The 14,471-nt window shown below is 38.3% G+C and overlaps 1 protein-coding gene across 2 annotated transcripts in view; it reads left to right on the top strand.

Moving 5' to 3' along the window:
- The window catches only part of LOC134529296 (flotillin-2), a 413,942-nt gene that overhangs the window by 355,782 nt on the left and 43,689 nt on the right, over positions 1-14,471 (top strand). For both annotated transcript variants that reach the window (XM_063363204.1, XM_063363203.1), the window contains exon 2: positions 6,574-6,668. In XM_063363204.1, coding sequence (XP_063219274.1) covers positions 6,574-6,668 — 95 coding nt within the window. The remainder of the gene's footprint in view (positions 1-6,573; positions 6,669-14,471) is intronic.

Raw genomic sequence — 14,471 nt, forward strand, 5'->3', positions numbered from 1 at the left:
TTCCTTTCCTTCCTTTCCTTCCTTTCCTTCCTTTCCTTCCTTTCTTCCTTTCCTTCCTTTCCTTCCTTTCCTTCCTTTCCTTCCTTTCCTTCCTTTCCTTCCCTTTTCCTTCCTTTCCTTCCTTTCCTTCCTTTCCTTCCTTTCCTTCTTTCCTTCCTTTCCTTCCTTTCCTTCCTTTCCTTCCTTTCCTTCCTTTCCTTCCTTTCCTTCCCTTTCCTTCCTTTCCTTCCTTTCCTTCCTTTCCTTCCTTTCCTTCCTTTCCTTCCTCTTCCTTCTCTTCTTCCTTTCCTCTTCCTCTTCCTTCCTTCTCCTTTCTCTTCCTTTCTCTTTCCTTCCTTTCCTTCCTTTCCTTCCTTTCCCTTCCCTTTCCTTCCTTTCCTTCCTTTCCTTCCTTTCCTTCCTTTCCTTCCTTTCCTTCCTTTCCTTCCTTTCCTTCCTTTCCCTTCCTTTCCTTCCTTTCCTTCCTTTCCTTCCTTTCCTTCCTTTCCTTCCTTTCCTTCCTTTCCTTCCTTTCCTTCCTTTCCTTCCTTTCCTTCCTTTCCTTCCTTTTCCTTCCTTTCCTTCCTTTCTTCCTTCCTTTCTTCCTTCCTTTCTTCCTTCCTTTCTTCCTTCCTTTCTTCCTTTCTTCCTACCTTCCGCGGACGATTGGTTTTCTTGTACTGGTAGATGTTCGTAGACACGTAGTTATACCTCCGTCGGAACCACAATATGAGGGTTCTTCTTGGAGTAGACTTATCCCAGGAAATTTCGTTTCAATTCGAATTACGTCATCTTATTTTCTTCTGGAGTATTCAGTGTTTCTCTGTTTGGCAGAAACTCTGACGGTTCGGCTTGTAATCTTCTGTTTATACGACAATTTATTATCCAGTCCCAACTCAGTTTCGTTATCTCGAGTAAATCTTACTAACGACGACCATCTGTGTAATATATAAGTATTCATTGTCACTATTTCTTGTATTTCTTGAAGTAATGTTAATAATTCCACGTAGCTTTATAGCACAAATGTTAGAGCGTCTTCATATTGCTTCTGGTGTATTGAAAGGTTCGACTTGGACTGTTTGTTCCATTGATATTCCTCGAAGATAGAAACTTCTTACCTCCAGTGAAACATAAGTAGATCGCCTTATGCTTATTACTATTTGCTTTTAACCAATTACCGTTGAAGTTACTATTTTGTGTCAACTTAAAATTAATTATATTTAGCAAAGATAAATCCTTTAAATATTGTTTAGTAGAAAAAAAAGCCTTTATAAAAATTAAATATGGCTATATTATGAAATCGTTCAAAATCATGTGTAAAAACATGAAATATAAAAAGTATAATAGTTTAGGATACTACCCCCGTAACGTCTTGTCGAGACGAGATCACTGCACTGTTAAAAGTTGCAGTGAATGTAGGGGCTTTTCAACGAAGAAGTTCCTCAGACAGACGTAGTGCCAGCTTACTGGATCTTCGTGGAAACTACGTCGTATTCCGACCTCCGGGTTCTGAGTCTCGTTGTGAATAAGCTAAACATGCTAGTGGAAGCAAGGTGTAGGTGTAGGCTTAAAACATTTTTAAACGCTTCCTTAATATTTGAGATGGTTTTTGTTAGTGTTCAAAATAAGTAAACTTAGAAGTATTCGTAAATTTAATAAGATACCTAGAGAATTTATAACCATCGTTTTTCGTAAATTTATGGTAAACTACATATTTCAAACGTGTGACGATCAGGGTCGTTGGAAAAGGTTATCACCCTTGACGAATACAGAAAGGAAACTTCCCTGCATTTCTCTGTAGTGATTTAGTGAAACAATGGAAAATCGAAATTGTGATGGCCGGATCGACCATTCTTTAAAGTTTTAAAACAATTTATTCCTCGTTCTTTCCCCCAAGGAATTTGGGAATAGGAGATGCATTCTAGAAAAAAAAAACATCAGAAGTTGGGAACTGAACACTGAATAGCCCACATTTTGTTTGTATGCCATCAAAAGTTTTTCACTTATTTTAACCTTCATAGTGTTTTGGAAGATTTCTGTTCAGCCGTATCCGCTGCACTTGTCCTGATGTGGCTAATCACCTGGACATTTACTTAACAAAATACAGTCGGATCACCATCTACATTAGTAATGAACGCCCCAGTTTTCGTCGACTTTTTACTGTGAGTACGTCACGGCCTTATTTTCCACTTCTTCCATCTCACGCTTGTTTTTGCAAGCGTGTAATCAGATAAGCGTAGCAGCAGCATTGTAACGTGTATGCTTAGGTCCACAATGTTAAAACTATTCACCTTCAATTTACGAAGAACGCCGGTTACACATTATCCGGGTAACTTCGAATATTTAAGGATACTGAGTTCACTTACTTTGAACGTGAATCCAACAAAATATTCTGGTATATTAACGAAACATTAAAAAAACTGTTACGTATACAGTAAGAACGCTCTTATTTTGCCAATGTGTGTGTTTACATTTGTTTAGAACGAAACCTACAACTGGGAAATCAAAATACGGCGTAGTCTCTACGAAGATTCAGTTATTTGAAATGCTGAAGAACTTTTTGTTTATTTGAGTTAAATTCTTCGATGAAAATGCCGTACATTTTATGTTATTTCAAACAGTGCACTTGCATAGTCATGGATTGAGGAAAATAAAAGTATTACTCCATTTGGTTAAGTGGAAATAATTGCTTCTATATTTTTTTTTATCCGAAAGTGCAACCCGGCTTGGTTCACTCAAACAAAATGTTGCAAGATGAGCTGAGTCATGTTGTTTATAAAGTCAAACTATGGCCAAAGAGCATTAGAAAACCAATACAAGACAAGCTTCGTGATTTTTGTGCGACAAAGAACAAAAATGCCATTGTCACACTATTCCAATAGATGGCAGAAGATACATTCAGTAGCATCGTAGTTGATTAAAATTCACGATAAAAAAGTTATGATATTAAAAAAAAAATTATTTTCTCTCATCAAAACTTTTTATCACTATATAAATTTATTGTAAAACACAAACCTCCAGTGTAATAAAACTCCTAATATCAATGAAAAATGTTTGTAGCCAGTTTGTAAAAAAGGCTACATTATTGAACTATCAAGTAATGAAACTGCATGCCAGCAGGTTATTTGTTGCAATGTTATGTTGATGTGTCGATAGCATAGAGCTGTCTAGTGTATAGTGCATCTGTGACGCCCTGCCCATCTGGCAGGCGTATAGCCTGGTGCATGGTACAGTCAGCACTTTCACCCGCGCTAGGCTTCTGGTAACTCTTCTTCCGGACCTTCTTGTTCTTGCCTGCTTAATGCTTGCAATGTTAAACCCCGCATGAATGAGCCGAGGGTCTTCCCTGTGTCTGTGCAGGTTATTATTATTAGTCTATAATTAAGATAGGTGAGCTAGTCATGGCACCAATCGCTGCCATGGTATGCAAATCCCCAAACAAAGCACATGATGCATGCTATCCTTTCTGCATAGCTGAAACCCAGGCATTGTCTGAGACGCACTTAAGAGTCTTCCCTAACCCAGACCCTTCCAAAGAATATACTTAGTTTTAGTTAGGTTAACAAAAACTAAAAAAAAAAAAAAAAAAAAAAAGTCCAGGCGCGTTTCTTTGCTTTAGGCTGGGCTTATGAGCCACGCAAGGAACGCCCGTGAATGGCGCCAAGCTATGAGATCACACCGCTCTGTACTCGTGAGAACCTGCCTGTCTGCGTGTGCTTTATGGTTTTGCGGGGGGGGGGGGGGGGTTTGTCTGTGCTTCAAGGCAGTAGCTGAGAAACGGGGACAATAAACGTAATAATAACGCGAGAACTATTTTTTAAAGAAAACATTTTGAATGTTAAAACGTTTTTTTGCTTATCGTATGGATATAGACATAACTCACCTAGTGCTTAATGTTTTGTTTTACACTTCATTCGCTAAATTAAAAAGTTAAATTTAGCTCTTACAAAATCAAGCTCGTGTGTGAGTGCATCTAGTCACTTTAATCTGCGCGCTGTATTTTGACTCATGTAAACATTTTAAAAATTGTAACAACACATAAATAAATAAAAAAACTTTAATCTTACATAAGTTTTTATAAATTTTAAAGTTAAAAGATCAATTAATGTAAATACAATATAAAGTATAAAATTGTTTCAGAAAAATATATTTATAAAAATGTTAAAAATAATATTCATAGAAAAAGTACAGGTATATAAATTACTTAAATATTACATAAATATCTTGGTTAGTTAAATTATTCAACCAAAGCTTAACATATTATTTTACTTGAAGATATATATATATATATTTTAATTTTTCATAAAGAATGACTACAATTTTTGGTAGCAAATGTTCTAAAGATCTCTGTAAAATTGTTTTGTGAAATAGAGGAATAGGTAAATTTATGTTTTTGTCTATGACGTTTAGGATAATTGTGAGCTACATACTTTTACTGATTTTCCTTCGATACATACTCGTTATTGCAGTTTAATATACAATATTTTAATATCAAATAATCTTAAAATTTAAAATTTTCCTTGGATGGGTACGTGTGGTATTTTTAATGACTTGTAGAATAAGTTTTTGAATTGTAATAAGTGGTTGATTTAATGTTTTGCTCATTCCACACAAGGCCAGAATTCCATACTGCAGAACAGACTGAAAAATAGCAAAGAAAACCATTCTAATTTTTTCATGAGATAATATAGATCTTAGTCCAACAAATTTATACATAATTTTTCGAATATTATTTGTAAGATAAGAAACATGTTTGTCCAATATTATATAAGAGTCGAGCATTGTACCTAAGTATTTTATATTCTGTACTCTTTCTGCGACTACATTTTTCGCAGTTAACGCATATTTCAGTACATACATGAAATTTAAGTTATTGTTTGATAGACTGACCAGAAATGTTGGCAGAGAAAGTAATATACTTAGTTTTATTTATATTTTGAAAAATAAAACTATCATATAATACATCTTTAATTTCTCTAAGTTAATTACTAACCGTTTCAAGTACAGAAGGCCAATTTTCAGAAGAAAATAAAATTGTAATATCATCTGCAAAAGAAACTATCTGCCCCTCTATATCAATGTTAGATAAATCATTTATGTATATCAGAACAAAATTTGCCAAAAATACTAAATTGTAGGACCCCTATATTTATGTTTAGGGAGTTTCCTAAATTATTATTTACTTTTACTTTTTGAGACCTACCCTCCAAATAACTTTTAAACCAAGTGTTAGTCAAACCAGCATTGCATTAAATTGTACATGGAAATAATTAATAGGCTACTCCATTCTTTATAGTCACTGATTAATAATTTAGAAAACATGTGCTGATATATTTTTATCGCATATAAAATATATTTATTTACGTCAAAATTTGGGAATCTTGCAACGTACAGCACCCTATTCAGAGATGACATGTGCCGTTAAAATTTCTTGGTTCGCATATCCTCCCCTCCACCTTTCCCCCACGAAGCCTTCAGAATTGCATCCCATGTAGTTACTCTGGATGAAACTGAACCTTTTACAATGGTGAATTACAGTATATTGTAGTAAGCTTTCTTACTCGCGGTTTTCTGTGCTGTTGTATGTGTATGTGTGTCTATACATGCAAATATCTGCCACGAACGAGTGCATTTTACTTACACGTAACTCTATGAACGTGTTTAGTTTGATACTTGAATATTATTCCATAATTTATTATAAAAAATTGTGGTAAATGGTTGGCGAGCCGATTTCTTTGTAAACCAAATAACTTATTTTCATTTAATGTTATTTATTTTATTTGCGTGTAATGACAGCTTAATGCGTCACAGGAATCTGTCATAAAAGTGCACTCGTTCTGGGAATGGACTATTTCCGCGCTGCGCTGCTGTTTTCATCCGCGTCTGCTTCACAAGTATAACCGCGCAGGACTATTCCTGCCTGGTCAATTTTAAAAACCATCTTAATAAATTCCTTTTATTTCATGTTCTCTTATTAATTCCGATGTCTTTATTTAGTGCAATTTTTTTCTCACTTGCAGTAATAAAAGTAATTAACAAATTTTTCACGGCTGGGCATATGTAGTCTAAATGTGTTTGCTCTGGTAATAAACATTTCATTTATAATTTTTTTTTCCAATCACATTCAAATTTTATCGAATTTAAAACCTTGGTGTGTGAGTGATTTATGTAGATCTTGCCCGAAACTAAAATCTTTGAATGAGCCGGAACATTAAGTTCCTTGGACATCGATATCATGGCGTTCATGAAGTTTTAGTTGGGAAAAATTTAACTCAAGGGATCGCATCCAATAAAAAAAATGGGCGCATGGCCGCCACGCGCGTTAGAAGTAAAACTTCACACTTCAGTAATACACTTGAACGATAAACCAAAATGTTTAATAATGCACTTAAACGATAAAATTAATCACTAAGGTACATGACAAATATACAACACTTTGTGGTTTCCAGCGTAACGGAAAATGCAGCACTGAAGCGAGAGTGAGGATCTTCTGCGCCATCGAGCGCCTCACTCGTGAGCGTCGCAGTTCTCGCTACGCTCGGTATGAGTCATCCACCGGCCGTATACAAAGCTGAGAGTGGCGTGTGCTTGCAGGCGGCTGCTGCGGCTCCACCAAGAAGAACACCATCGTGGGCGGCTGGTCGTGGGCCTGGTGGTTCGTCACCGACGTGCAGCGGCTCTCCCTCGAGGTCAGCAGTACTTCCGCACCAGATCTACCACTTTCTGTACATGTTTAGTGTTTTAGTACTGTTCTTGTGGAAACATCTTAGCTCTCGGTGTACTGCATTTGGCAGGAGTCATTTCGCGAATGGAACTGAAGACGTATGGAATAGAAATGTGTAACCACGGTGCTGCCATCTTTGGCGGATGGCACAAATTCATCTTCACAAAGCCAAAGGGAATCTTATAGTATTAACTGTTTAATGAATGTTTAACAAGATGGCCAGTGTTTTAATTCAATTCTTGGTCGACAGTCAGGTCCAAAGCCGGGTTTAGTATTTTTCAAGTCTTTTTAGCTTTTATCGGAGCCGTTTTATTTTGTAGTTTAAAATTTCGGTTCTTTGGCAGTGAATTCTAGCGGTGGATGCGGAAAATACTTTTATTCGCGTCCATAAATGTAGCTGAAAACACAGTTTCTTTTTTATATTTATCACGCTCTGCATTATTTTAAATAATTCTAAATTAAATTTCGTGTCCACGTTTCGTAGAGGAAAGTGCCCAAAAGTGGACCCCCATTTTGTTTTTTAATAAAAACACAAAGTAAACTGTAAAAAAATATGTTTTTAAAGCATGAAATATTTACTTTGTTAAGTCGTAAAGCATTTACATTTGTAATTTTGGAAAATATAATTAAAAATTGCTTTAAAAAAATTATTTACCAAACCCTTACACTTTGACGATCTTAAAAATAGTTGCCTAAATCGGACCCCTTGTAAAAAGTATTAAAATAACACAGAGTAAAATAACAAATAAGATATTAAATCAAAGAAAACATAATATCTATTGTTTCAAAATATACATAATATAAACAGTTACTGATTAAGTTTCAAATAAACCTACAGAATGTCAAGATACAGAAGTTATAAACAGAATTACATCATTTAGCGACAAAAGTCGCAAATATAAACGTCCTGTTCAGCCCCTGCACAATCCACATGGGCCCACAATAAGCACATAACACACATGACCCAAAGTTCCCCTTTAGAATCCTCCGTAAATTTCCTGTCACAAAACATACACGAAGTATCATCATCTTTGGATGGGGAGACTCCCGGAAGAAAGTCCAATTCGGATCTTCCAGATGACATGCTGTTTTCATCTTCGGTGCTTGATTCTTTCACATTTCTCTCAAAATTCAAATGCCTTGTCACGAGCACTTTTCCTTTTCTTGATGGCTCTGTTCCTGAACCACGTCCCCGGCCACGATTCCTTTTGCGTCCTTGACCATGATTTCGTTCTTGCTGTTCTGCTTCCTTGGCTTCTTTAGCTTTTTTAGCTTCCACTAATTGGGTTCTGTAAGGAGTGGATGTAATGACCGTAGAACTGCAGGCCTTTCGTCCTCTGTTCGAGGTCCTCTTTTTAATTTTTGGGATGGGAGTGATGTCAAATGGGCTTGTCTTAGAAGATGTGGAACTCTGAGGATCCTCAGTTGTAGCTGATGGCCGCGGAATACCATGACGTGCCAAAGACGTTGATGGTTGACTTGGTTCAAACTCTACAATAACTCGTGGTTCCTCTGTGTTACGTTCTTCTCTGCTCTCTCGATAACTCTGATTTTCTGCAGTTTGTTTCTTCAACACAGATTCGTAGAAACTTGAATCTCGTTTTTTGGTTGCCTCTTCAATGTATTCAGCATCAGAGAACAGCTTCTTGTTCAAGGGGTATATGCCTGATATTTTAAATCCATTGATTGCTATTTGAGCAGTTTGGCATCTAATATAGGCTTTGCCAAACAATTCCATTACATCAAAAGGACTGACGGTGCGCTCATTGTGCCTTAACCACTGCCTGATTTCCTCACTGTAATAAGCTTTGAGAGGACCCATGAAACTTCTATCCAGCGGTTGTAGTTTGTGCGAGGAGTGAGGTGGCAGCGACAGAATGGTAACATTATTCGCTTTTGCCAAGTCGATCAGATCAATATTCTGTGTGTGGCTAAAGTGGCCATCCAAGAGCAACAGCACAGGTTTTTCATTCATAGGATGGGCAAACTCGATGAAGTGTCGAAACCACTGAGTGAAGGAGTTGGTTTGGATCCACCCTGAAGGGTGCGCTGCAAAGATTGTTCCTGGTGGAGCACCCTTTTTGAACTGTTCACTCATATTTTTCCTCGGAAAAATTACTAAAGGTGGTACAAATGAGCCACTAGCATTCATACAAGCAACAATTGTTATAAGTGCCCCACGTTCTCCTGATGTCAAGGCAGCAACCTGTTTTTTACCCTTAAGGCCAATTACTTTTGCTACTTTACTTTGTACCACTGTAATTCCACTCTCATCAACATTGTAAATTCTGTCAGGAGAAAATTTACCTTTCTCATAAATATCTTCCAGAACATTATAGAATTTCTCTGTATTTTCTTTGCTGAACCCGAGAGCCCGGCTGTAGGATGTTCCAGTAGGCTTCCTTTCTGACAGTTTGGTTTTGTGGCGTTTAAGAAAAAGTTTTACCCACTTTTTACCAGCAATTCCGTCTTTGAAAGGATGTTCAATGTCATTTCTCTCTGCCAATTGTACAGCAATTCTTCGCAAGTCATTACGAGTAAGTCCAAAAAAAGAAGCTTCCATAGCAAGACAATAATGAACAAGCTCATGTTCAAGATCTTCACCCAAAACTGTAGGTCTACCTCTTTTTGTAATTGCTGCTTCCTCAGGAGTACCGTACTTCATGTTGGACAACCTCATTAGTGTGGTTTTCGGAACATTAAACTGTTTACTGGCCTTCTTCCAACCCATCTTTTTTTTCCGAACTGCATCAATAGCTTTAGTCATTTTAGATGGACTCCACTTTCTTTGATCAATTTTCCCCATTATCCTTTTGGAATCTGCAACAGAATTCCAAAAGTATAAGAGTATAAACAAATAGAAGCCGATATAAGACATGAATATGTAAGGGGTCCGGTTAAGGGAAAAAAGGGGTCCGGTTTAGGCAACTGAAGGGGGTCCGGTTTGCGCGACTGTAGCTAACAATTTGCTAACCCAGTAAATTTTTAATCAAGCATCTAAATGAAGCGGGTTTGATACAAACATTTACAGTACACCTTACCATTAAATACATATAAAGGTCCAAAGGCTTACCTGCCAATATCTTGGAGAAATGATTAATTATGTAGCACACTGCAAAAACTTTTTACACTGCCACAACACACAATGGCGGGTGGACACGCTACAAGTGAAGCGAGCGAGGTGTGCGCTCCGCTACGGCGTGGCAGAAGCCTGGACTACTGTTTGCACTCGGTACCGCTAGAGTTCAGGAGAATGCAGAGCCAGGAGACCGGGGGTCCGCTTTAGGGGGGGTAGTCCGGTTTTGGGCACTTTCCTCTATTATAAGTGTATTTTCAACATTACAACACATTAATTTGCTCTTACCAAGGCTAGATGTTGCATACCTCTGGCATACCTCTGGCGAGTACTGAAAGATTCACTCACATTTTTTTTTTCCGATTCAAAACTGTGCGCTCTAGAAAAGCAAATGTTTCCGTCTAAAACAACGTTAGTCCAAGCGGTTCTGTGCCTCCTTTTTTTTTCACCAGCAGCAACTATAAGATCATTTTCATCAGTGACATTAAACATAAGTAATTTAAGAAAAAAAACACCTTTGGTTAAATTGGTGGCTATTACTTTAAATAAATATTCATAAGCTATAGATTTTACAGTTTCAGAAGAGCACATTAATTAAGCAATCTGTGCGAAAATATGAGTACTTAGCTTTTTTCCTTGTGTTAGAATCTTATGAAAGTGTAAATATAATATTAAATAATTAATGTTTATTGATTATTTGGCATTTTTGGATTTGTTTTATTTTCAACGTATATTTTGAACATCAAATACAGAGAGCAACAGCTCAAGGTAGCTTTTTTTTAGAGAATTATTGGCGTTGTCCAGCGTAAGGGCAGACAATGAATTGGTAGCTAGGATTAGTAGTGGACTTTGATCAAGGAACGTTATGTACTAGCGATGAGGCTACCAGAGAAATTATCCATTAATAGAGCATCTTTTGCTTAAAAAAGAGCCTTATATGAATGCTATGATGTGTTGTCTACCACTCTAGAAAAACACAACCTTATGGAACCGAATTTGGAATCTAGATGACAGTGAATTTACTTTTGTTAACAAAACAAGAAAAGTGGTTTGTCCGAGTGGTCGTAAACGGGTTTATCGACAAACAGTGGCAGCGCGTGGCGAAACAACCATTGTGCATTTTGCAATGAATTTTACAGGGCAAGCTGGCCATTGCCTAACCACGTTAAAAAGGCAGAGGTTTTCTGATGACTTGAAACTCAAAGCCCCCGCAACGTCATTTTTTTTCTGTTTCACCAAATTATTGTATAAATTCAGAGATATTTCTTCTGCACATGCACCACCATAAAGAAAATATTCCTCCAGCAAGACCTGTAATTATAATCCTTGATGATCATTGCAGTCAAATGTCCTTAGAAGTTATAAAATTCCAAGAAGTGAATTTTTTTTTTGATGTTTCCATCGCACATCACGGACATCCTACAGCCGCATGATGTGTTCGTGTTTGACCCAATAAAAGCTAACTGTAAAAATTCTGTTTAGGAGTCCTTTATCGAACATCGAAAGAAGTCACTGAAAATATACTTTTTTCTCATTTTTAACAAAGTCTTTCAATAGTCAGCCAACATAAAAAAAAAACATGCTCAGTGGATTTAGGCACACACGAATATTTACATTTGAGAGGAATACTATTTCATTAGCTGTTTATAATATTAGCCGAACTTCACTCTGCAAAACCTTTGCAAGACGAAAACTAACCTAAAACACAAAATTGTCCTTTTATTACTTGTATTATTTTGTGAAAGTTATTAGGAATATCACACCAATGAATAAATTCTAGATATTTTTTTTCTTTTTACTTTACTGCCAATTTATACTTGTGCTGTTACCAAATTACCCTTGTTATAGTTATTTTCATATTTATGATATTAATATATTTTTAGTAATTATTTATAGAAATGTTACATTAAATTACTTTTTACATTTATGGTCCGTTAAAGAGATTGTGCTTTAATTAACAGATTTTCCAGCTACATTTTTTTCAAATGTACAAAAAATGCCTAATATGTAACATTGCCAAATTGTCAGAGTTTCCCAAAGTTATAGGACATTCATAAATAATTATGGGAAATTTGTATAGAAAATTATAAAAATAGTATTTATCGAAATATTTTAGATGATTAGAACCCCGGCACACAGTGTATAATCAGAACCCTGACACACTAGGTGATCAGAACACTGACTCACTTGGTGACGAGAACACAGGAACACCATGTAATAGAACCCCGACACACTGGGTGATCTGAACTCTGGCACACCTACTATTTAAAAAACTGGTTCACTGGGTGATCAGAACCCTGGCTCACTATGTGATCAGAACTCTGATATACTGGGTGATCAGAACCCTGACACATTTGGTGACGAGAACACAGGCACATTGGGCGATTATAACTAGGGCACATGTGGTGATTAGAACCCTGACACACTGCGTGATCTTATTTTAAATAACTGGGTGATCAGAAACCTGAAACACAGGGTGATTAAAACCTTGACAAAACCCTGACACATTGGACGAAATCAGGCATATGTGGTAATTAGAATCCTGGCACACTGGGTGATCAGAACCCCAACACAAGTGTTATCAGAACCCTGGTACACTGTGTGATAGGAACCCTAGCAAACTTGGTGAACAGAATCGTGGCACACCATGGATCATAACCATGACACACTGGTGATCAGAACCCTGACATACTGCTTGATCAGATCCCTTCTACACCTGGTGATTAGAACTCTGGTACATAATTATATCAGAACCCTGACACACTGGGTTTTCAGATACCTGGCACATTAGGTGATCGGAACCCTGGTACACTTGGTGATTAGAACTCTGGCACACAATTTGATCAGAACACTGGCACACCATGTGATCAGTGCCCTGACACACAGGGAGATCAGAACTCTGGCTCACTGGTTTATCAGAACAGTGGCACACCTGGTGATTATAATCTTGGTGCACCGGGAGATCAGAACCTTGGCACACAAGATGATAACAACTTTGGCGCACTGGTTGCTCTGAAACCTAGCTGCCTGGGTGATCAGTACCCTGGCCACACTGGGTGATCAGAACCCTATCAAACCAGGTGTTTAGAACTCTGGCACACCATGTGATCAGAACCCAACACACTGGGTAATCTGAACTCTGGCACACCTATTGATTAGAATCCTGGCTTACTAGGTGATCAGAACACTGGCACAACTTGTGATTAGAACCCTGGTGCAAGAGAAGATCTGAACACTGGTACACCTAGTGATTATAACCTTGGCACACCTATTGATTAGGACCCTGGCACACCTGGTAAATATAACCCTGACACACAATTTGATCAGTACACTGGCAGACCGTGTGATCAGTACCCTGGCAGACAGGGAAATCAGAATAAATGCATATTTTGTGATCAGAACCCTGGAGTACTGGTTAAGAACCCTAGCTCACTGGGAGGTCAGAACCCTGGCACACTGGTTCATCAGAACCCTGGCTCGCTGAATCCTGGAACACCAAGTGATTAGAACCTTTGGCACACCGGTGATTATAACATCGGTGCACAGGTTGTTCAGAACCTTGGCTGACTGGGTTATCAGAACCCTGGCTGACTGGGTGATCATAACCCTGGCGCAATCGTTGATCAGAACCCTGGCCAAAATGGGTGATCATAACCCTGAAACATTTGGCGATTAGAACTTTGGCAAGTGTTTATTAGAACCCAGGCACATTGGGTGATCCGAGCCCTGGCTCACTGTTTAATCATAATCCTGGCACACCCTGGCTGACAGGGTTTTCAGAACCCTGGTCACAATGGGTGATTAGAACCCTGACATATTTGGCGTTTAGAAGTCTGGCATGGGGTGATTAGAACCCTGGAACACTGAGTGATTAGAACTCTGGCCACACCGAATCATCAGAACCTTGGCGTTCTGGTTGATCATGACCTTGGCACCAGTGGCGTAGCGTGGGTGGGGCGGAGGGGGCGGCCCGCCCCGGGCGGCAGCCCGCGGGGGCGGGTCGCCGGTGAAGCGGGTTGAGATCTGATCTATGATTCATTCATTACATGTGTCAGACACACTAAAATGTTCCATTTTTATCTCAAATTTTGCGCACCAACTATTTTTTAATATTTATTTAAAAGAAAAACTGCGAAATCTCTGACAGAGTTCTTTATAACGTTTGTTTGTTTACATACGAACGGCAACATCGCATCACGCCGCGCCGCCCGGCGCGCGCGAGCCGAGTTGAGCGGCACTCCTTATTATGTTAATTACTCATACAAAATCTTTTGTTTCACGCGTCGGCTCGTGTCGATGCCTCTCTTTCGCACTCATTGAATTTAGTATGGGGGGCGGCAAAATGGGTCTCCCGCCCCAGGCGCCGAGATGGCACGCTACGCCACTGCTTGGCACACTGGTTTGTCAGAACCCTTGCGTTTTGGTAATCTTAACCCTGGCATACCATTTGATCAGAATACTCGCACACTAGGTGATAAGAACCCTGACACACTTGTATGATCAGAACACTGTCATACCTGGTGATTAGAATCTTGGCACATTATGTGTTCAGAACCCTTTGACACTAGGTAATGAGAACCTTCGTGCACTGAGTAATAATAACCCTGACAATGGTTGATCATAACCTTGCCGCCTTGTGAGATTAAAACCTTGGCACAGCTGGTAATTATAAACCTGCCAACCTGGTGATTG

This window comes from Bacillus rossius, chromosome 2, assembly GCF_032445375.1.
Source record: "Bacillus rossius redtenbacheri isolate Brsri chromosome 2, Brsri_v3, whole genome shotgun sequence".
NCBI lineage: Eukaryota > Metazoa > Arthropoda > Insecta > Phasmatodea > Bacillidae > Bacillus > Bacillus rossius.